The following is a 21,555-nucleotide window of genomic DNA, read 5'->3' on the forward strand; positions in this document are numbered from 1 at the left end:
TAAGTGGATATTTTTCGCCTTTCTTCAGGATGGCCTGCAAAGACACTTAAGAGATAGAAAGACAATAATGCAGCCTAAATACATAGGATGCACTGGCCGCATCCACATAAAGAATTGAATAAAGGTAGCCAGTATACTAAATTTGCATTGTTTTTGTAGTATTAAACACATAGAATAATCTCCTTCACAAAACCCCTTTTTTCATGATAGAGATGAAAGGAAAGGATAGAATAGCCCCATAGGCTGCCATTATATGTCTTTGAAAATAGAAGCTGTGCCTTTAAGATCCCAGAGACCACCAGTATCCCATCATGCACAGCCAATGGCAGCTACTTCAGTTCTTTTTTCCGGCTCCTGCTTTCAGGCCCCTGGAGCATTGAGCTCTACCTATTTGGTGTTTCTCTTTAAAATTCACTCTTGAATTTAGCAAATATCTACTTCACTTGCTCTTCCTCTTCATGTTTCTATCATTTTCTGACAGAAATCTAGCAGTTTTTCACTCAAAAATGCCATCTCTTTTTGATAAGTGCCCAGACTGTGATAGGAAGAAGGCCAAGACTGATCCTTACAGAGTGTGCATAATTTGTCTTCCTGTTTATCATTTTCCTGATGCTTGTTCCATATGTAAAACCTTTTCTAATGGTACTCTGTGTGACAGAGAGAAAATCCAGCTTCAGGGAGCCGAAGAGAGAAGAAAACAGCAGGCCATGTCTTCAGGTGAGACTTCAGGGTGAGGAGAGGGTCATTCCTCTACCAGGGCCCTGTCTTTAGCCTCTGGGGGACTCCCCAGCAGAAGAAGTGCTGAAGAAAATGGTGCTGGTCCCGGTCGACGTTGAGGACAATGACGTTGAGAGGAGGCACAGTGCCGACCTGTTTGCCGTCAATCCGGAGCTCTGGGTCCAAACGACGTCGACGTTCCAAGTCGAGAAAAAGATCATCAACATTGATTTTAAAGCCGATGACGATACCATCTCGATCGGCTTCAGGAAGTCCACCGTCGACGGTGACACCTCGTAGGTTGCCGTTGAGAATCTTGTCTCACCGGCAAAGTTGCTCGATGTCGAGAAGGCCCTGGCGATCTACGTCAAGTTATCCTTGTGGATCGGTGTAGAGTCTTCACTGACACACTCCCACTATCGGTCGATGCCGAGAGGGCGACGCTTGACGTCAAAGCGAGGTCCTCCTTCTAGGCGACATCGAAGGTCTCCGTCAATGAGTAGATTGAAGTCGAGAGGGAGTCCAAGAACCTCCTCAGGAACTTTGTCACCAACTCCAGGAGGCACGTAAGAAGACAAGATGTATTTACACGTCAGATCCAGATTATTCCCCAACCTATTCTCCATCTAGGCTTATTTCTTCTCTGGCATCTCATCAGCAGCCTTCACCATCTCTTCCAAATGTGGACCCAGGATCTCCAAATCGTCCGACTCATCCCCCACTGCCTATTCCTCCATCTCCTCCACAGCCTACTCCACCATCTTCACCACAAAGACTGAGGTTTAGATCCCAGATGAGGCATCGTTTGTGTAAATATAGATCCTCTACTCATTCACGTCATCGCCATCATAGATGGACGTCTCATTCCAGACATACCAGAGACACGTCCTCGCCAACCACTGGCAGATATTCACCTACACTGTCTGATTCGCTTCCCCCCACGGATCTCACCAGTTGATGACATTTCAACATTTCAAGAGGTTTTAGTGAGGGGTGCTTGCAAGCTGAACATTCCTGTCTCCACTCCTGCATCTACAACTTCTTTCTTATTTGAGACTCTGCAATAGAAACAGGTGTCGCGTCCTTTGATTCCTCTGGTGCCAGGACTTTTAGAACCAGTGATGGAACTTTTCTTGACACCCTCTACTGTTAAGTCAGCTCCTTCCAGGCTGCAGAAAAAATACTGGCCTCTGGAGCAGAACCATGTTTTCCTTAGGATGGACCCAACTCCAGTATCTTTTATTGTGGTGGCTGCGAAGATGCAACATGCCACAGCTCCAACTTCGACAGTACCACCAGATAAAGAAAGCCGCAAAATGGATTTAGTGGGGAGGAATGTTTGCAACACAGCAGCAACTGTTATGTAAGCTGCTAGAGCCACAGCCTTGTTACGGAGATTTGACAGGGCACTGTGGGAATCGCTCCAGCAGTTTGCAGACTACCTCCCTAGAGACAAGAGAGAGGATTTTAATGAAATACTGACAAAGAAGTTCATGGTCTCTAATCAAATTACAATTCCCGCAGCAGACACGTCCCTTCTTGTTGCGCATGAGTATTGTCATGGTGTGGCATTACGGTGGCATTCATGGCTATGCCTTACGTCACTCAATCCTGAATCTCCTGGTTTCAGGTAGGACTCTTTTCGGCACTCATGCAGACGAGGAGATGGCCAGGATGAAAGCCGAAATGGAGACGTTAAAAGAGGTAGGTCTGGAGAGGCCTAAGGAGCAGCGCAAATCTTTCCGTCCTTTTTAACAGTGCTACTCTACACAGAGGGTTCAAAACCCCCGATGGTATCAGGGTACTAACATTCCTACCAGCAGTATCAGAAAAAACAAACAAGAGGAAGATCAGGCCAGCAGCTCGCTCAAGGAGGCAAGATGCCAGATGGTGCAAAACCGTGAATCCTGTCTTCCCCCTCTTCCGTTACTCGCTCTGGTAGGGGGAAGCATCAGACATTACCTGACAGAGTGACAAAATAAAACGCAAGACAATTGGGTGCTGAATATTGTTCGCACTGGATAATCGCTCCACCGTCAATACCTCCAAAACAATCCAGGTCCCAATTGTAGCAATTACAACTGGAAGCAGACATTCTTTTACAGAAACAGGCGGTGGAACCCGTTCCTCCCTTACACCGAGGCAGGGGGCTATACTCCAGATTCTTTCTTGTCAAAAAGAAAGTTAAGAACGAGTTCAGGCGCATTCTCGACCTAAGGATGGCCAACAAGTGGATTCGGAGAGAGAGGTTCCGAATGCTAGCATTACACCAAATCTACCCTCAGTTACATTGAAGCGATTGGTTATGCGCTATCGACCTTCAAGATGCATACTTCCACATTCACATCCTAGAGAAGCATCGCAAATTCTTGAGGTTCACAGTAGGGAACATCCACTACCAAACCTGTTTGCTCCCATTCGGCCTGAAGTCAGCACCCAGGACTTTCACCAAATGCATGGCGGTGCATCTGAGGTATCACATAGTGTTCATCTAACCCTATCCAGACAATTGGCTAATCAAGGCATCCACGGCTCAGGAAGCTCAGCTGCATTTCAATTGGACTGCCGATCTTCTCCTGTAGTGGGGTCTCATATCAACCAGGCAAAATCCACTTTGGTCCCTGTGCAGTACCTGCAGTATCTGGGAGCTTTCATCAATACTCGCACGGTAAATGTGTGTCCTTCGGAGGAGAGCCGCTTATCGATCCTTTGGAAGGCTCAGGCTCTCTTGACACTGTCTCGCCAGACTGTGAGAAAGGCATCCTCGCTCCTGGGTTCAATGGCATCCTGCATATTCCTCACTCTGAATGCACATCTCCATATGAGACCTCTGCAGGAATGCCTGGAAGATCAATGGGTTCAGCGAAGACTAGGAAGACCGGATCCAATTGTCTCAACACGCCCTCTAGTCCAGCAAATGTTGGTGCTATCCCACCAATCTTCTACGAGGGATTCCGTTTCACAAGGAGATGCCTGTTCAGACCATAGTTACAGATGCCTCTCTCCTGGGATGGGGAGCCCAGACAGGTCAACTTCAATTCCAGGGCAAATGGTCACACAAGGAATCTACTTACCACATCAATCTGCTATAGCTACGAGCAGTTCACATGGCGTTGAAAGCCTTTCGTCCATCACTCAACTCCAACTCCCTGCTTGTACAGATGGAAATTATAACTACAAATGTACTACCTCAACAAGCAGGGAGGCTCAAGGTCCAGACCTTTGTCCAGACCAGGAAACCCAGAGAAATGGCTTCTGGCCAGAAACTTGACCATAACAGCAACTCACCTCCCAGGTTTTCAAAATGCTCAGGCCGACTCTCTTGGCAGACTCCTCCAGGAAAACCACGAGTGGGTCCTAAGCAATGAGGTGGTCTATGATATCTTTGGAATATGGGGTACTCCGGAGGCCGACTTCCGCAGAAAACAGCAAATGCCAAAACTTCATGTCAAGGTACTACCAACTGCGAACGTTGGGGAATGCCCTATAGATCAACTGGCCAGGCAGGATTCACTACGCCTTTCCTCCAGTTCCCCTATTCCCAACAGTCCTAATCAAGCTGGCACAGTCGCAGACCACAATGATTCTCATAGCCCCAGAGTGGCCACATCAATGGTGGTTGACAGACCTCCTTCACTTGTCTATCCGTCCACATCTCAGGCTTCCTTTCTGATCAGGTCTACTAACAGTTCAGAGGACAGATGGTGCACCAACGAAGTTCAGAGGACAGATGGTGCACCCCAACCTCTCCTCTTTGAATTTGGCAGCATGGCTCCTGAGATAGTACAATATGGACACTTGAACTTACCCCAATGCTGCATGGACATCCTCAAAGATGCTAAGCGGCCATCCACACTGTCTGCTTATGCTTATAAATTGTAGAGATTCTGTATTTAGTGCTCATCAAAGCATGAGGATCCTATCTCTTGCCAGGAAGATGTCATCCTTTCATATTTGCTTAATCTGGCACAATCTGGCCTTCAATTTTCTTCCATTAAGGTTCACTTGGCAGCCCTTACTGCCTACAGGAAATGCCCTACACAAACTTCCTGGAGGGTTTGAAGAAGGTTTTTTCTCCCATTAAGAGTCATTCTCCTCCCTGGAAGATTTATGTGGTACTTTATGCAAGAACCTTTTGAGCCTATACATAAATCTTCTCTTCACCGTCTGTCTTGGAAGACGGCTTTCCTTGTGGCGGTTACTTCTGCCTGTAGGGTTAGCGAAATCCAGGCACTATGCTGTAAAGAGCCATACACAAATTTTCGCCCATCTATAGTGGTTATGAGGACTCATCCGAAGTTTCTCCCTAAGATGGTTTCATAATTTCATATGAACCACACTTTCTTCTTACTGACCTTTTTCCAACAACCATCTACTTCAGCAGAGAGATCTCTACATTCCCTGGATGTAAGACGAGTTTTAAAATTCTGTTTAGATAAAACTAAGGATCTACGGCGATCTGACCAGTTATTTGTAAACTATGGCTCCCTCCGTACTGGTCTAGCTACTTCTAAGCAGTCCATCTCTAGATGGATTGTTTCTAAACATCCATCTCTTTTACAAAAAATTAATAAATCCATAGCTAGTAAGCGTAAGGCTCACTCGACTAGAGGGAAAGCAGCTACTGCGGCCTTGCTTAATATTCCAGTTGCAGAGATTTGCAAGGCTGCTACTTGGAAATCAGTTCATACTTTCACTAAACACTACTGCCTGGATTCAGAGGCCAAGGCAGATGCTCAAGTGGAACCTGTTTGCTTAAATCTACTTATCTCTTTCTCTGTCTCTTCCACCGCGTTTTACAGGGATGGGCTCGCTAATCTATTTAAGTGCTTATGAATATACATGGAAATCCCCTGCGAGAAAAGAAACTGGTTCTTACCTGTAACTCCTGTTCTCACGTAGGGGTATTTTCATGATAAGTCACAAGCAACCCACCCTCCTCCCCGGTGGAATAGACAAATGGATCCATAACATAGAGCATACATTCTCTTCTTATAGCTCTCAAAAAGAACTGAAGTAACTGCCACTAGCTGTGCATGATGGGATACTGGTGGTCTCTGGGATCTTAAAGACACAGCTTCTATTTTCAAAGACATATAATGGCAGCCTATGGGGCTATTCTGTCCTTTCCTTTCATCTCTATCATGAAAAAAAGGGTTTTGTGAAGGAGATTATTCTGTGTGTTTAATATCACAAAAATTACACACATTTAGTATACTGGCTACCTTTTTTCAATTCTTTATGAGGAAGCGGCCAGTGTAGCCTATGGATTTAGGCTGCATTATTGCTTATTCCTGAAGAAAGGCAAAAAAATATCAACTTAAGAAGATATATCTAAAGAAGTGCTCCGGGGTCCCCGCACATGGGCGGGACTATTCAAGTGCTGATGACTTATCATGGAAATATTCCTATGAGAGAACAGAAGTTACAGGTAAGAAACCGTTCCTTCTTTCCTTTACTTTGGAAAATGACCGATAACATGTTCAATCTGATTTTCCTCACTGAATGTCATATGTGTTGGAGTTTACATTGCATTTCCCCCTGCAAAAATCTCTGCAGGTCTGACTAGCTGAAATTATTGCAGTAAAATGTCCTAGGGAAAATGGGTCAGGGAAGAATATAATTGCTACATTACGAATTATTTTGACTCCTGTGCAAACTCCCAGTTACACAGGGGTCAGAAGTCATCCCCTACACTGCCAGGGCTTTACACTGTATCCATGTTGTTTGCCTGCTTCCTTTCTGGTTGCTACATTACATTGTCAACCTTTGAACCAACTGCACATAATGAGGAACTTGCCTATGCCAAAAACAGTATTCATTAGGCCTTATAATTGATTGCCTGACTGTTGGCACTGGATCAGTAGACAATCTTTATCCAACAGGGATACTGGACTATCCTTGTTTACTCCACTGTAGAATGTGTTCAATGTAATTCCATACATGCTTTCTGGAACAGAACGTTCTAATATTTTTAAAATGGTGGTCCTATGATTGAAACACAGATGATCATAATATAGAAATTGGCAGGCAGAGTAAGAAGTGCAAAGCCTAGATTGTTGAAGTAAAGTTATGCATAGTGATTTCTCTCTTTGTAACTTTCCAAGACATTGTGCATTTTCATGATCATTGTAGCAGCCCTGTCTGCCATCTTATGTATTCAAAGATATATTTGAAGTTGTGGCGGGGCATTATTGGCAATCATATTGTATCATCTACACCGACTAATCACTTTATTGCTAGGTAAGTGTATAACTAGAATTCTTAACTTCACTTATACTTAGTTCTGAAGGTAAGTGTAAGTGCAGAGGAATAGTAATCATATAAGTAAATTGTGATGTAGTGGTAGACGATCTACTGGATATGATAATATGGTAGGGAGAAACTGTTGACCTTGATATATTGGCATACAACCATCTGAAGTTAGTGTTTCGGAAATTTGTAAAATCCACATATAGAAATTAAAAGATCTGCATTATGGATGGGCCTGATGCTTCTTTCTATGTTCACCAATGTATCTGCATACTACATACATCTCATAAAGACTAACAGTTGATATGTTAAATAGATGACCAAGTAAAATGAGAGCTAACAGTTTGTAATTTTTATTTTGCAGGTTGATATAGTTGACAACATCTTCATGAAAAATATGGATGACCCTTCCCTGTATAAAAATCACCCACCAGTGGCAGGATCAATATATTGGGAAAGATCCCTTTTTCATCGTATTAAACACATTATCATTCGATTCTTGGAAGTGGAGGTGATGCTGTCAAGTGAGCAAGGAAAAATGGTATGTAGTTGTTCATAGCAATCTAATCAGGAATACCATGAATGAACAAATTAACTATGAGAGAATGATGAGATGTTTAGTTCAAGTCTCCACAATAATTTCTACATTGGGTGTCTTATGCTTTTTCATTTGAAGTAGGGGTGGTTAAATTCAGTGTACATGTTGTGTGACATATTTGATACTTAGGGGCACATTAGGATGGCGGGTGGGCTTTGCCTGCCTGCCACCCTATCGGAAAACTAGACCGCCCGCCTTAAGGGCGGGGTCCCGGGTGTGCCATTAGGATGTGCCCGCCACAGTGGCGGCACATCCTGTATTGTTCACAATGCTGAAAATGCATTGCAGCATTTGCATAATGAAAGCGGCAGGCACCGCGCGGTGCCTGCCGCTTTCATTATGCAAATGCTGGGGGTACCACAGGTACCCCCCGTGTGCACCCCCCTAATGTGCTTCACTCTGGGGCCCCGCAGGGGGCCCCCAGAGTGAAGTCCGCCTGCCTTTCCATGTCCAAAACAGGCAGGCGGTGTTTCCCACCGCTGCGGTCCCCTCCGCCATCGTAATATGGCGGGGGGGAATACAGGGAAGGATGGCGGGTGGATTGCCTCCGCCAGGCTGGCGGTGGCTACCGCCAGCCTGGCGGGGGCAATCCGCCCGCCATCCTAATGGACCCCATAGTGTCCTTGGAGTGCGAGGGGCCCATCTAGTTTTGAACTTCAGCATGTTTGGGGATGCCTAACAGCCTTTAGTTAGATGAGTGTTCGAGGTGCCTTCAAGTATTGGACTGTATCTAAAAGGCTTTTTCATATGTAGGCTTGAGTTTATGGCAGAAAATACCTCATTCATGCTTGTCAGGTATTCACAATGGCCCATAAAGATTGCAGCAAAATCCCCTGTGATAAATCGTACTCAAGTGGTGGAGATGAGGCAATCCAAGGAGTTGTTTGCCTTGGAATCTTCTAAGTGTCCATAAGCATGCAGTTTTGTGGGTATTTTCAATCTCCACTCTGGAACTTTAAACCCTGGAAATGGTTGTAAAGTTACTCCAGGCATGAGTGCAAGTAACTTCCCTGCAGATAAGGAGTGCAGAAATACAGACCCTATGGGGAAGAGAGTCAATGTGCTAACAGCTGATGTAATTAAGATTGCTAATTCATCAGCGATTGTAGCAAGGTTTGATCTGCAGCTTTGGAGGAATGTGCGCCATTCCTAGAAAAATTGCTAGAAGATAGAGAAAAGGCGAGGCAATCTTAAAAGATGGAGAGCAAGCACCCTTTTCATTAATAGATACAGAAATAGATGCTTCAATATGCACATTTAGAGAGACAGGAAATGTCACAGTCATGAGGGGGTATGGCTGGTTGAAAAGTACATAATTTAGACCAGACATCCAGTCTCATGTGATGGACTTGCCATGTGATGGCAGTAATATTTTTGGGAAAAATGTGAATGAGGCTCTTCAGGCAATAATGGCCATTACAGAGATGGCTCAGATTGTGGTGATGCGGCGAAATAAACAACTATGCAGGGGATTCAGAAGGTAATAGGCAAGGGCAGCAGTCAACATTTTTGCCCCTACAAACAGTATGGGACATATGGGCAGTACAGTGCCTTTTGACAGGAAGCCAGACAACAAAGCCAACAGAGGGATGAAAGTTATAGAAAATTACAAGGAGGAGTGAGTAGAGGAAGTCAGTCCTCAAAATTTGAGGAGAAAGGAGGAATATCAAGACTCAACAGCCAGTATTTCCTCTCTTATTCTGCTGCTAGTTGAAGGAATAATGCAGTAGTATTTAAAAGGTTGGCAGCAGATAACAACAGACAGATGGGATTTAGATATTTGAAAAATTATCATACTCTGGAATTTCTGAAGGAGCCACCATCAGTTCCACCAGTACCATAGATACAGAGACATTTGAGGGAGCTGACAAAAGAAATAGTTCAGTTAATGAGAAAGGAAGCTATCTAGAAAGTACCATCGGAGAAAGAGTTCCAAGGCCTCTACTCAAGGTTCTTCATCATTTTGAAAAAATTTGGAAAGGGGCATAGTATATGTGATTAAAGAGAATTGAGGAAACCCAAAAAGAAACAGATCAGCACCTCGAGATATCACAAATTGCTTGGCTCGTATAGAAGTGTGCATAAGGAAGAAAGGAGGTATGATGTATCAATACATTGACAACTGGTTTATAAAAGTGAGCACACTGCAGAAGGCACAATGTATGACCGGTTTTACATAGGAAGAGCTGTTGAAGTTGGGTCTAGCTAGCAACAGGAGGAAATCGAATCTCCAACCAAGCAGGCTTTGGGGCCCATAGTTTTCAAGGTTTCGCATAGTCCTTACGCCACGCAAGGGGGCTGTTAGACCTGGTACCATTGGCGTGGGTCTCCCTTCCATTTTTTGCTGTTGCCTCTTATGTTTTTCCTGGTTTTAGGTGCTTTTGGGCACTGTTCCACTGCTATTCAGTACCACAGTGCAAGTGCTCCCTATGGTAAATTGATGTATGGATTTGTGACTCCATGATTGGCCTGTTTGGTTTACTTGTCAGACCCTAGTACAGTGCACTGCGTGTGCCCAAGGCTTGTAAATCAAATGCTTCTGGTGGGCTTGCAGCACTGATTGTGGCACACACCGGAGCAGCTTGTAAAGTGTGTCTCAGGCCTGCCATTGCAGAGCCTGTGTGCAGTCTGGTACTGCCATGTTGACTGGACAAGTGCACCCACTTTTCTGATGGATACATCTGCCTTTGGATTCCTCACCTTAATAATATCCCCTGCGCCAGCATTCCGTGGAAATCTTTCCTAGCTGTCACCGCCAACGAGGTTGTCATAGCGTCATGGCTCCGCACGCCGCTCCACATAATGTCACCGGAGCCATAAGAAGACCGCGTCAGCGCAATGGCGTCAGTTCCGTTTTTTCTGCGCTGTCGACGCTAACGTTTTTTTCTGGGACTCTCCATACTTCGTTTGGATACTTTGTATTTTTGATTGTATCTCTTCCTTTCTTTGTCATGTCTGCTCTGAGGAAGTCAGGGTTTAAACCTTGCAGAGAATGTGGTACTGCCATGTTGACTGGGCAAGTGCACCCACTACATATTATACATATTTGTCACCCCTAAGGTAGGTCCAAGGGCAGGGTGCATTAAAGGTAAAAGGACATGCCCTGATGTGTCTGGCATGTCCTGATAGTGAATTACAGCCATTTTCGTTTTTCACTATTGCAAGGCTATCTGTTCCCCATAGGCCAGAATGGGCAATTTGATTATAACACCTTATAATCCTAACTGACTCAGGGAACTAGGTAGAAATTCGCGTTTAGTATGCCTGAACTCAGAATGATAAAAGACATCTTTTAGTGAAGTTGGTTTTAACATTCTGTGTTTGAAAATACACTTTTAAAAAGTAGGTATTTTCTTGCCTAACTGTCCAAGCCTGCCTCTGCTAGGTTGTGTATTCCTTGTCTGGAGTTTGAGTGAAATGGGCTGGGGAATTCCAGGAGACAGGGTGAATCAGCACAGGGCTGAATAGACCCATCTGCATGTAGAGTGAGGGGAGGGGAGCACCTGGGACCTGAATAGGGCTGTGCCTGCCTTCCACAATGCTGGCTCCACCTCCTGTAGTGCGTCTGATGTCCCTGGCCTACACTGTCAAAGGAAGAGAAGGAGTTAAGTATGGGCCAAAATTCCGCTAAGCTCACGAAATTTGCTGATTTTCGGCAATTTCGCGATTTGCAAATCTCGCGAAATTGCCGAAAATTCGCAAATTCGCGAGCGGCGGAATTTTTGGGGGGGGGAAGACAGCTCTTCTGGCACTATACATTTACCCAACGAGGTTGCACCTACTGATTAGCCAGTAGAAAGTACTCCAGTTGAGTAGAGGTATCAAAACTATGGTCTCTTCTTGGATAAATATGAAGGGCAGGGTTCATTCTGGCACGATGCTCCTGCAGCAAGTTTTTCTCTGACCCTGACCTGACCCTAAACAGGTCAGGCAGGGTCAGAGAGATGGCGCCGGCAAGCTGCTAGAAGTTGCAACTATTCTCTGACCCTGTACTGACCCTAAACAGGTCAGCCAGGGTCAGAGAATAGTTACAAGTTGCAAAAGCACGTCCCCGAGTTGAAGGTCAAATTCAGTTTCGCATTCATCAGCCCAAAAACAATTGTGAGCTTTGTCGAGGCTGGGCAGGTGTGCTTTCTCCCCAAATCTACCGTCAAAAATTAGCTGTGATGCTGAATAGAGGCCTGTGCATCCTTGACTTTCACAAGCGCAATCCCTGTGCAGTTCCGGTGTCCAGGAGCTTCTTTCTCCTCATCTGCTGCTCTGATCAGTCTCTGACCTTACACACAAGAGGCATGTGAACTCGCATACAAGTATGCGAGTTCACATGCCTCTTGTGTGTTAAAAAGGTCAAAGACCGATCAGAGCAGCAGTTGAGGAAAAAGAAGCTCCTGGACACCGGAACTGCACAGGGATTGCGCTCGTGAAAGTGAAGGATGCAAAGTGCATCCTTCCCTTTCACGAGCGCAATCCGTGTGCAGTTCCTGTGTCCAGGAGCTTATTTCTCCTCATCTGCTGCTCTGATTGGTCTCTGACCTTTTTAACACACAAGAGGCAGCATAGAAGAAGCCTGTCCGTTTGGCCCCGCCCACACACTAGCAGTGTGCACCGTCTTCCCGCCATTTACCCACTATGATGGACAGCTCACTCCAGGGACCCCGGCGCCCTTCGGCGCGATGGCATAATAACACACACATGGTCACTGGAGACAATAACGGCACTTTACGCTGCTGTAGTGTCGGAAAAGCACTGAAGCAGCACTATACATTTAAAAATACGCAAACTCACAGATTCTGCGAATTCGCGGATTTTTGGGGCCGATTTCGGCGAATTTGCGGATCACAGATCTGCAAAATTCGCCCATGCTTAGAAGGAGTCCTGTAAACAAAGTGCTCCAGGACTGAACAGAACTGGTTTGGACTAGGCACAGACACTCTCTGCCATCAGAGACTGAGGATTTGGTCACTTCTGGGAATCAAGACGAACCTTTGCTGAGGAGAAGAACCAGGAAGCTGAAGGTGGAGACTACCCATGTGCTGTGTGTTTGGGGGTTGGCCTGCAGTGGTTGCTTCATTGCCAAAGAAAGGAGAAGAGGACTGAGTGTGCTTTTCATCAACTTGGAGAAGAATCTCCGAGGGCTTGAATTTGAGCTTGCCTTCTGCCTGAAGTCTCAGGGATACAAGACTTCACCAACCAGCTCCCCTTGAATTACCTTGCTAGGATTTGAAGTGCCTGCTGTTGTGCTGGGCCTTCTGAGAGACTACGTGTCTCTGGGAGCTGAAAGCGCGACACAACGATGAGAAGCGTGTCGCCGCCGCAGCAGCTGGAGTCGCATCGCCGAAGAAGTGAGCCGCCGCTGCCGCTGTCATCATCTCTTCACCGAAGCGCGACGCATCACCAAAGAAGCGTGCCATCGCCGCAGAAGTCGCCTTCGCATCACTGGAGAAGCGTGTTGCAGGCCCTGTTGCGGCTCCAAAGATCATTGAGTTGCCGCAGGGCCGTCGAGTGTGCGCACATTGCACCAACGTTGTTGCACCGGAACCAAGATGCCATTTTGTCGCATTGCACCGGAGAACAGTATCGCATCGAGGTGCCATCTTGTCGCATCGTACCGGAGAGCTGTAAGAAACTGACGCATCACCTCCCCACACAGTAGGGACGCGAGCATCAACTCCCCTGCGCAGCAGTAAGGAACCGACGCACCCACTCCCCTGAGTGTAATGAACCGAAGCATCACCTTCCCCGCGACCCTTTTGTTTTCTTTGCGTTACGCAATCAAGGTACATTGAAAGTAAAGTGTTGCATTTACAACTTGAAAGAACTGAGCTATTTTCTACCATTTTAGAGTCTATTTTTGAGTACAGTATTATGGATTTTTGTTGTTTGGTCTTGTGTTAAGTCTATATAAAAATACTTATTTTTATATTACAACCTGAGTGGTGTCCATCTGTAGTGTTGTCACTGTATTACTTATGTGTTCACAAATGTTTTACACTTCCTCTGAGCCAAGCCTGCCTGCTCGTGCCAAGCTACTAAGGGGGTGAGCAGGGGTTATTTTAGGAGTGTAGCCCCTTACCCTGACTAGACGCAAGGGTCCCTATTTGGTCAGAGGTACCTGCCTCTGCCAACTAGAGACCCCCAAATCTAACAGGGGCGCAATGATGACGCAAACTTAACTGAGATTTATCAAACCCACACAAGGCCCTGCGTGGATTGATACATAAATATATATTGGAACACAAGACAGTGCAAATCACTGCCTTGCGTTACTCTGCGGCAGGGAGGCGATCCATAGGTGAAGAATGGGTGTCACCATATGGTCACCCATAGATTTTGGCGCATTTACAGATTTGCCATTAGTGGTAGACCTGGGAATGTGTTAAAATTCTATGCCTCCCCATGTGAGGCGTAATGAGGAGAAATATCTTTATTTCTCCTTGTTCTTTCCTCTTTTTACGTGTGCTGCATTCAATAGGGGTCATATACAATACACATATCCGCTGACCCAATAGAAACAGTAAATCCACTTGTGATACAAGAAGCGGTGATGGTAATCAGCCAGAAAATCCACTTATCCGCTCCTTGTTGCATCGGATGTTTGAGTCAAGGGGAAAATGTCTCAAGAGGAGTAGCTTCTTTTTCCTATGATATTGATTAGTACATGTTTGTTAAATTTGTTCAGGACTTGTTGATCTTTGGGGTCAGCATGATGCTCACTTTGGTACGAACTAGTGGACAATTACAGTGATTACCTGTAAATGAATAGCTCACCTCTTACAAGTTAGTAAGGATGAGGAGCTCTCCCGGATATCTATTCATGCACGACACAATGAATAGTTATCATATTCCATTTCTTTAAGAGAATAATTGCATCCATTTATAAGTAAACCATTATCACATAATCACATACCCATAGAGGTTGTTCCCAATTGTCCCAATCATCCTTTCGTCCTTTTTGGACGAAAGGATGATTTAAAAATTAAAAAAAATATAACATTAGTCTTTCATGTTAGAAGCAAACTTGACTTTGACAACCTTTTGTCAGTTGTATTTTTGAAATAAACATTAATCTCACATTGCGGTCCAAATCTGTGTCGATCCTTTTTAATCCCCCCTCAAGGAAAGCAAGGTCAGAATGTTATCTTTAAATAAATGTTAATCTAAAAAAGCTTCCAAATCACTGTGTATGAAAGAACCGCTATTCTTTTGAATCTGTCTAGGAAAACAAAGTCAGAATATTGGCACAGGTGCACCCAAGCTTTGTCGTTGGATCTCAAGAGCTGCACTGGAAATACTTGCTCTGAACTACTACTCTTCATCCCACCACTTTTTCCAAGATACTGAGCAAAATTGATCTTGGGTGGGACCACCTTTTCGTGAGGGAACCCATCCAAGATGGCTGCCTGCAGGAATCATCAGATATGTAGACCCTTTCTTAATACTTGAAGATAAGGTTTCCAAGAGATGTCTATTGGCGATGGAATACCCTCCACAAATTGCATGACTCTGCATGTGCTTTTCAACAGCTTGTCCTCCAATTGTCATGGGATCAAGACTCACAGCCTTTCTGTCTCTGCTATAAAGTGTGTTGCTGCCACCAGGTACTTTGGCACCAAACATGTTTTCGCTCACAGCAGCACTCACCAGAACAGCCTGGTGAGGATAGGACAGCTTTGGACACATTTGCCTGTTTGCGAGGGACCTTGTTCTCAGCATTGTTTTATTTTCTGCTCATAACAAAGATACCTGATTGTGTAAGACAGGGTTGGTCATTCTTGTATTATGAAAACTATGTCCTGAAGATGGCCTTGTGTACTTCATGACAATAGAGACTGAAACATCGACAACATACCCACTACAATTCTTCTTTAACATTCCAAATGAGATATGCCACCAAGAAAAATAAGTATGGATAAAAAAGACAGTTTTGGAGCAGTTCACTGGATTTTCTGGCTGACTATAGTCACCACTTTTCTGTACTAGAATTGGATTTGTGGTTTCTGTTGGATAAGGAGATGTGTATCTTGTATATGACCCCTAATGTGTGCTTTTTAACTAAGATCTACAAAGTGGATATTCACTGTATAAACTACAGTATGTCACATCAAAGAAAAAAAATAAAATGTATGTTTTTATGTATTGTTAAAAAAAAACTCCTTACGGAAGAATCTTGTGTTTAGACTTTTGTAAAGTGGACACTAGCCAACCGTGACTACTCCTTATCTTTCACTAACCACCACTTTCAAAAGATGACTATTTTGGCATTTCTGTCACAGGTTAAAGCTAAATATTTGGAAGTAGCCAAGAAAATGAAGCAATACGAAGATAAAAAATATGATGAGTGGAAAGAACACACAGAAACAATACTTCCAGGACTTCTGAAAAGAAACCTAATAGTGAAAACAACTGCTGGAGCCCCCAACCTACCGCGTCATTCCATAATTGAACCAGTAAGTAAATATGCAGCAGTATATTAAAAAATGTTGCAACTGGAAAACATTTTATGATTTTCTTTGCTATGATTTTTGTGTTTTTCTTATTAAAAATACTGTTATTGCATATTGTTAAACACAAAAGACATAATGTAGCACTATGTTATCAGTGAGTACCTGCCAGGTCAAATGTTTTACCAAGTGAAAAATAAGAAACAGAACAGTTATCATTCTTCTTACTTTTTGTGCTTTCACGATATTGAAGGTGTTGGAAAAAATATTGCTCATAATCAGGGTTTAACCTCCTTTATTCTGGTGCAGGGTGGATTTCTGTAATTTGAAGGCTCAGTTTTCACAACACTTAAGCCTCCTATTCGGTCAGTTCTCCGCATCATACTGTCAGCCAGGAGGAGTCCGATTTGCTGCGATTGACATGTATCCGATTAGCTATTGTGATTGCAGAGAATGTCCTGTACAAATACAAAGTATTCCCTCATCTTCTTCCCCCAACTTTACTTTTTTTACTTTTTTACTTTAACTCCCATCAAGAGGTGCTGAATCAATGTCCTCTCGTGTACAGGCAACTGTAGACTGACTATTTCAATTCACTGCTTTTCTGTGAAGCAGGAGTTTATTTCTGATCCTTCTGTTCTGTTTTTTTGTGATGTAGGAGTTCGGAAATGTAGAACTGAGAGATTTTTCCTGTAGATTTGTTTTTGACTTGTAGTGTCAGACGATCAAGGTACACCCGTAGTTTGGGAGGTCCCATAGTCATAAGGGCTTTCTGGAAAATCCCAGAAGCCCTATGATATTGTTTTTATGATCTTATGTATGAGAGGTTCCAAACAAGAGCCACATATTGGTCACCTGAAAGATCTGTTGCACCTAAAGTGGGGTTGTGAAGGCCACTATTCTGTATGTTTCCAGTCCTGAAAAAGATACATAACTGCCTCCGACTTGAGGATCGTGAAATTGTTACTAATTCTTACATTCTAAAGGGAAGCCCTTACTTGTGTGATTGAAGCAGAACATCCACTGGCTTCTCCTCCTACCATCAATCTCTGGAAAGCCTTACTCCACATTATGATTTGAATGTCATGCAGGGTTTAGCTGTTTTGGTATTATCTAATTACTGGTTTCATGTTATGTCTTTCTGTCTTTACCAATCTGTTAGATTGGAGACGTCATTCAAGAAAAGACTGAATTGTCTCTAAACGTAGGTACAGGCGCTATATTACCAACATTTTTATTTTCTCCTGAAAGGATGACGAGTTGAGGGAAGCCACCGGAATTGAAATATGGTGTCATATGGTTGCACATAGATTTCCACAGTGGATGCACTTGGCCTCTAGGCTGGTTTGCCAGGTTACAGAAAAACATGTCCCGGTTTACATGGCAGGCTGCATCACTATAGTATCTGGGAAGGTTTGCATCCGAGTTCACCAATGTAAAATATCCTTGTTTTCTTGTTTCTGCACATGAAGATTAATAATTAATTGATACATTTTGAGTGCATTAAACCATAACCCCCAGGTGTAACAATTTTTTTTATAAAAATAGTAAAATTAGGATTATACATTTAAAACCATTGATATGGCAATCAACTAAAAAATATAGTTCGACATCTTTCAATGAGAGTAGGACTTAGCGCTCTAGGGAATTCATACCCTAGAGGCAGGGCTAAATATAGTGCCCCAGATTACTAATTTATTGGTCGGTTATGCCTCTGAAGAACCAAAAATGTAACAGATAATAACCAAGAGTATAGGTTAGTCTTGCGTAATATATAAATCCAAGTTCCAAAATGGATTATTCTGAGAACAATAAATACTCAGTATATTGATCTATCATTTAATGTTGTAGTGGTGTATTATTTTTTGTAATTCTTGATGGTTTTCAAACATTATTGACTTGGCACACAAATTTGAGAATTGTGACCAACTGACATGTGTTTCGCCCATGCGGTGAGCAGTCTCCTACCTTTTTCAAATGTGTGTATATATTCCATAGCACCCTAAGTGAATGCAATAATAATTTAACAAGTGTTACTAGTTTTTAAAGAAATAGAAACAAAAATGGAAACTGCATCATTTCCGCGTATTAGCTATATCAGTATTATGAGTTAAATAACAAAGAGAAAAATAGAAAAGAAAGTTTTCCAAACATCACAAAAAGGACAAACAGAAATACAGAAATTTAAAAAAGTCACAATTAATATATTATCATATCATTGGTCTAGCCAGTACAGAAATTGCATCAGTGTCAAAGCATTTCACAAACATGAGGCCCTGCACACAAGTGGTTGATCCATAAGGCTCTACATAATGAGGTGGCAGAGCAGTGCTGATGTTTTGATGTACATGCATGTTGGACCGTAATCATGCATGGACAACTTTTTGCGGAAAAAAACAATCAGCTCTACTATGCAGTTCCAGCAGTAGGAATTGTAAAGTATATCAGTATCTATTAAATAAATTGGTTTCGGTGCTGGGGCTAATGTGAGGTGAAGTGAATATTAAGGGGCTCAAAGCGATGTCGGGCGGAAAGCCTCCGCCCGACAGTCAGAATCTCCCTGACCGTGTCAGAGCTCTTCCGACTGACTTGGTCGGTTTACAGTCTGACCGCCCAGTTACGATGTTTGCGGTCTGAACATTCACCTGCCTGTTATTCTGATTTGGTGTTGACCGACTCTCGGATTATTCATGTCGGCTGTAACCGCACCGATACCCCCTGTGGACGACGTTTCCGCCGTCTGGATTACGATGTTGGTTTCCAACAGTCTTTCCGTGTCTGCCTGTCCAAGAAGAGAGGCTGTCGGAAAGTGACTTTGGGGGACCCTTGCAGGGCCCCATGACCCCTGCAGCCTATGGTTGGTAGCTGAAGGGGTACATAAAGAACCTGCCTGTAAAACCCTGCACTGCGTGGCAGGCACCATGGGGTACCTGCGATAGGGTGCAGAGTTTTCCACACACACATACCATTTACCCATCGCAGCCTGTTACGGACGGTTCTCGGGCATAACACAAGCTCCCACAGGAAACAATGGGAATCCGACCGAACAGTGTTCGGTCGCATCGTAATTCGGTGGACGGAACCGCCAACCGCAAGTCGATCGGTCCCGAATCCGAGACAGTGTTTGGCGGAGGCTTTCCTCCCCACATGGTTATGAGCCCCTAAACTGAGAATTTAATCCTCATGCTAAGTGACAGGGGAATAAAGGGCCAAAGGGCTACCAAAAAACCAAGATCCTGATAAAATAAAGTTTTCAATGTTTGATGTAGAAGAGAGATTGAAATATTATGGTATATATGTTAAATAAAAGGAGGTAGAGAAAACCAGGTGGTCGATAAGGAGAAAATATGGGAATTCCAAATTGTCCAGCACATGAAAGCTGTAATGATTGGTGATCTAAAAGAAGGTTTAGAAAATAAATGAGTAACTCATGTTACTAATTGCATGACTGGCGGTGATGGCGGTGATTTCTTCATAACCCTCTTTGTACCAGGTGTGCCATCAGTTCTCTTCTAATTTTGTTCAGTAAAGTTTGTCCTCACTACAATTTCTAATTTTCATTCGTGTTCACAATTAGGAATATTGTTGATCATAATTTGCAAGAGTCGTCAAATATCTTATGTAGACTGACGTCGGGCCAACGTACAAATGTCAGCTTGTCTTAGAATTACCACGAGCCCAAGTCATAGGTAGGACGATACGGCCCGGATGTGCTGATTGAGGGGGTGGACGTGCGGTAAACTTTTACTTCCGTTGTGAGGAGCCTTGTGTGCCGGATTTACGGACGGCTGCCGACGCCCAGACTTGCTCCACTTAAGGAATCCTACCTATGACTTGGGCTCGTGGTAATTCTAAGACAAGCTGACATTTGTACGTTGGCCTGACGTCAGTCTACATAAGATATTTGACGACTCTTGCAGCGTCCACGCAATCATACAAGTGGGCCTCTTTGATTCACCCTGTGAAGTCTTTTGTTACATCGCCCAGTGGTAAATTGCTTTACCACTCACCATGAACAACCTGTGCCCCCCTGGGCCCCTTTCCCTTGTGTCCTGATGAAGACCCCGGCGTGAGGCGCTAAAGAACGCCTACAGTTGTAGTTTTGGGGTCGAAACATTGACGGCTACTTTCTTTTAGATCAGTTGACGCCACCCCTATTCTGGTTATTAAGTAACAGCGTCATATACATGATTCTGATAGATACATCTGCCGTGTGGATTCCTCACCTTGTGAATATCCCCTTGCGTCAGCAACATTCAGAAATTCTTTTTGTAGCCTCGCGCCGACGTGGACATGGACGTCATAGAGACACGACATCGCTCGTGACTCCGCTGATGTCACCGACGCCTACAATAGGCCCACGCCGGCGTGATGACATCAGTTCCCTTTTTTCCGCGTCGTCGACGCTAACCGTTTCGGGATACTCTGTAGCTTTTAGTAACTCTGTTACTGTTTTTCTTCGTTTCTCTGTTCTCTTGCCTCTTTGTCTCCTTATTATGTCGACAAAGAAGACGGGATTTAAACCCTGCAGGGAATGCGGAAAGATGATGACGGACCCACACCAGGACTGTATTTGGTGTTTGAGCTCCGACCACGACGTGGATGGGTGTTCGTCGTGTCAAAAAATGAATCCAAAGGCCCTGCGAGAAAGGGAGACTAAGCTTCTTGTGGCAAAACTGAAAGCTGATAAGGTAAAGAAGTCTTCAAAATCCCGCTCGAAGAAATCGAGGTCGAGATCAAGATCTCGGGAGGCGTCTGCTTTGAAGTATTCATCGGATCATGCTTCGAGGTCACGTAAGAAGCATAAGAAAAGGAGACATGAATCTTGACGTCATTCGGGTGAGAAGTCGGACTCGAGATCGAGATTACCCAAGAAAGTTAAATCAAAAGTGATCCCGCCACAGGAGGTTTCAGATCGAGAAGGCGAGGCCTCGCCTTCGGAGTCGCAAGTTCATTCTCCGACTCCGGTTTCCGATCCGACTCCAGCGCCATCTCCGGCTCAAGAAGAGGTCAGTGAAGTTCCTAATGAAGAAGAGGAATCGACTCCTGTTGTTGAAACAGATTTGAATCTGCCTGGAGATCGACCTGAGGGTGATCATCCACCTTTTCCAGCACCAGGTCAGGATCCTTCGGCATTTCTCAACGCCATGTATGGTGTTTTCTCGAGGTCATGGTTCCCCTCTGGTGCACCTTCGGGTCCCATGGGTCCAATGGCATTCAATTTGGGTGTGCCTCACTCTTATGCCCCGGCACCTTTCATGCCGTATATGCCGGCCCCGACTCCGTTGTGGCAGTACCCAGCTCCACCGAGGTCGATGCCGGCTCGACCGAAGTCGACGACTCCGGCACCGGCGTCGCCCGCTCCAAGCAAATCTCTGGACCATCCTTCCAAGCCTTCGGATTCGGTACCGACGTCGGCTCCGGCGCCATCGGAGTCGACAGTGGATCAGGCTGCAATCCGTGTTAAGCAGAGATCTAGGAGAGAAGCTCAACGTCTCCTGGAAGAACGGAGGTATTATGAGTCTCATTCAGACTTAGAGGAAGGTG

The 21,555-nt window shown here is 44.4% G+C and overlaps 1 protein-coding gene across 2 annotated transcripts in view; it reads left to right on the plus strand.

Annotated features, from left to right (window-relative positions):
• DNAH10 (dynein axonemal heavy chain 10) overlaps nt 1-21,555 on the plus strand; it is a 2,445,728-nt gene that overhangs the window by 577,112 nt on the left and 1,847,061 nt on the right. For both annotated transcript variants that reach the window (XM_078667623.1, XM_078667624.1), the window contains 2 exons: nt 7,334-7,510; nt 15,841-16,014. In XM_078667623.1, coding sequence (XP_078523749.1) covers nt 7,334-7,510; nt 15,841-16,014 — 351 coding nt within the window. The remainder of the gene's footprint in view (nt 1-7,333; nt 7,511-15,840; nt 16,015-21,555) is intronic.

Source organism: Lissotriton helveticus, chromosome 11 (genome assembly GCF_964261635.1).
Source record: "Lissotriton helveticus chromosome 11, aLisHel1.1, whole genome shotgun sequence".
Lineage (NCBI taxonomy): Eukaryota > Metazoa > Chordata > Amphibia > Caudata > Salamandridae > Lissotriton > Lissotriton helveticus.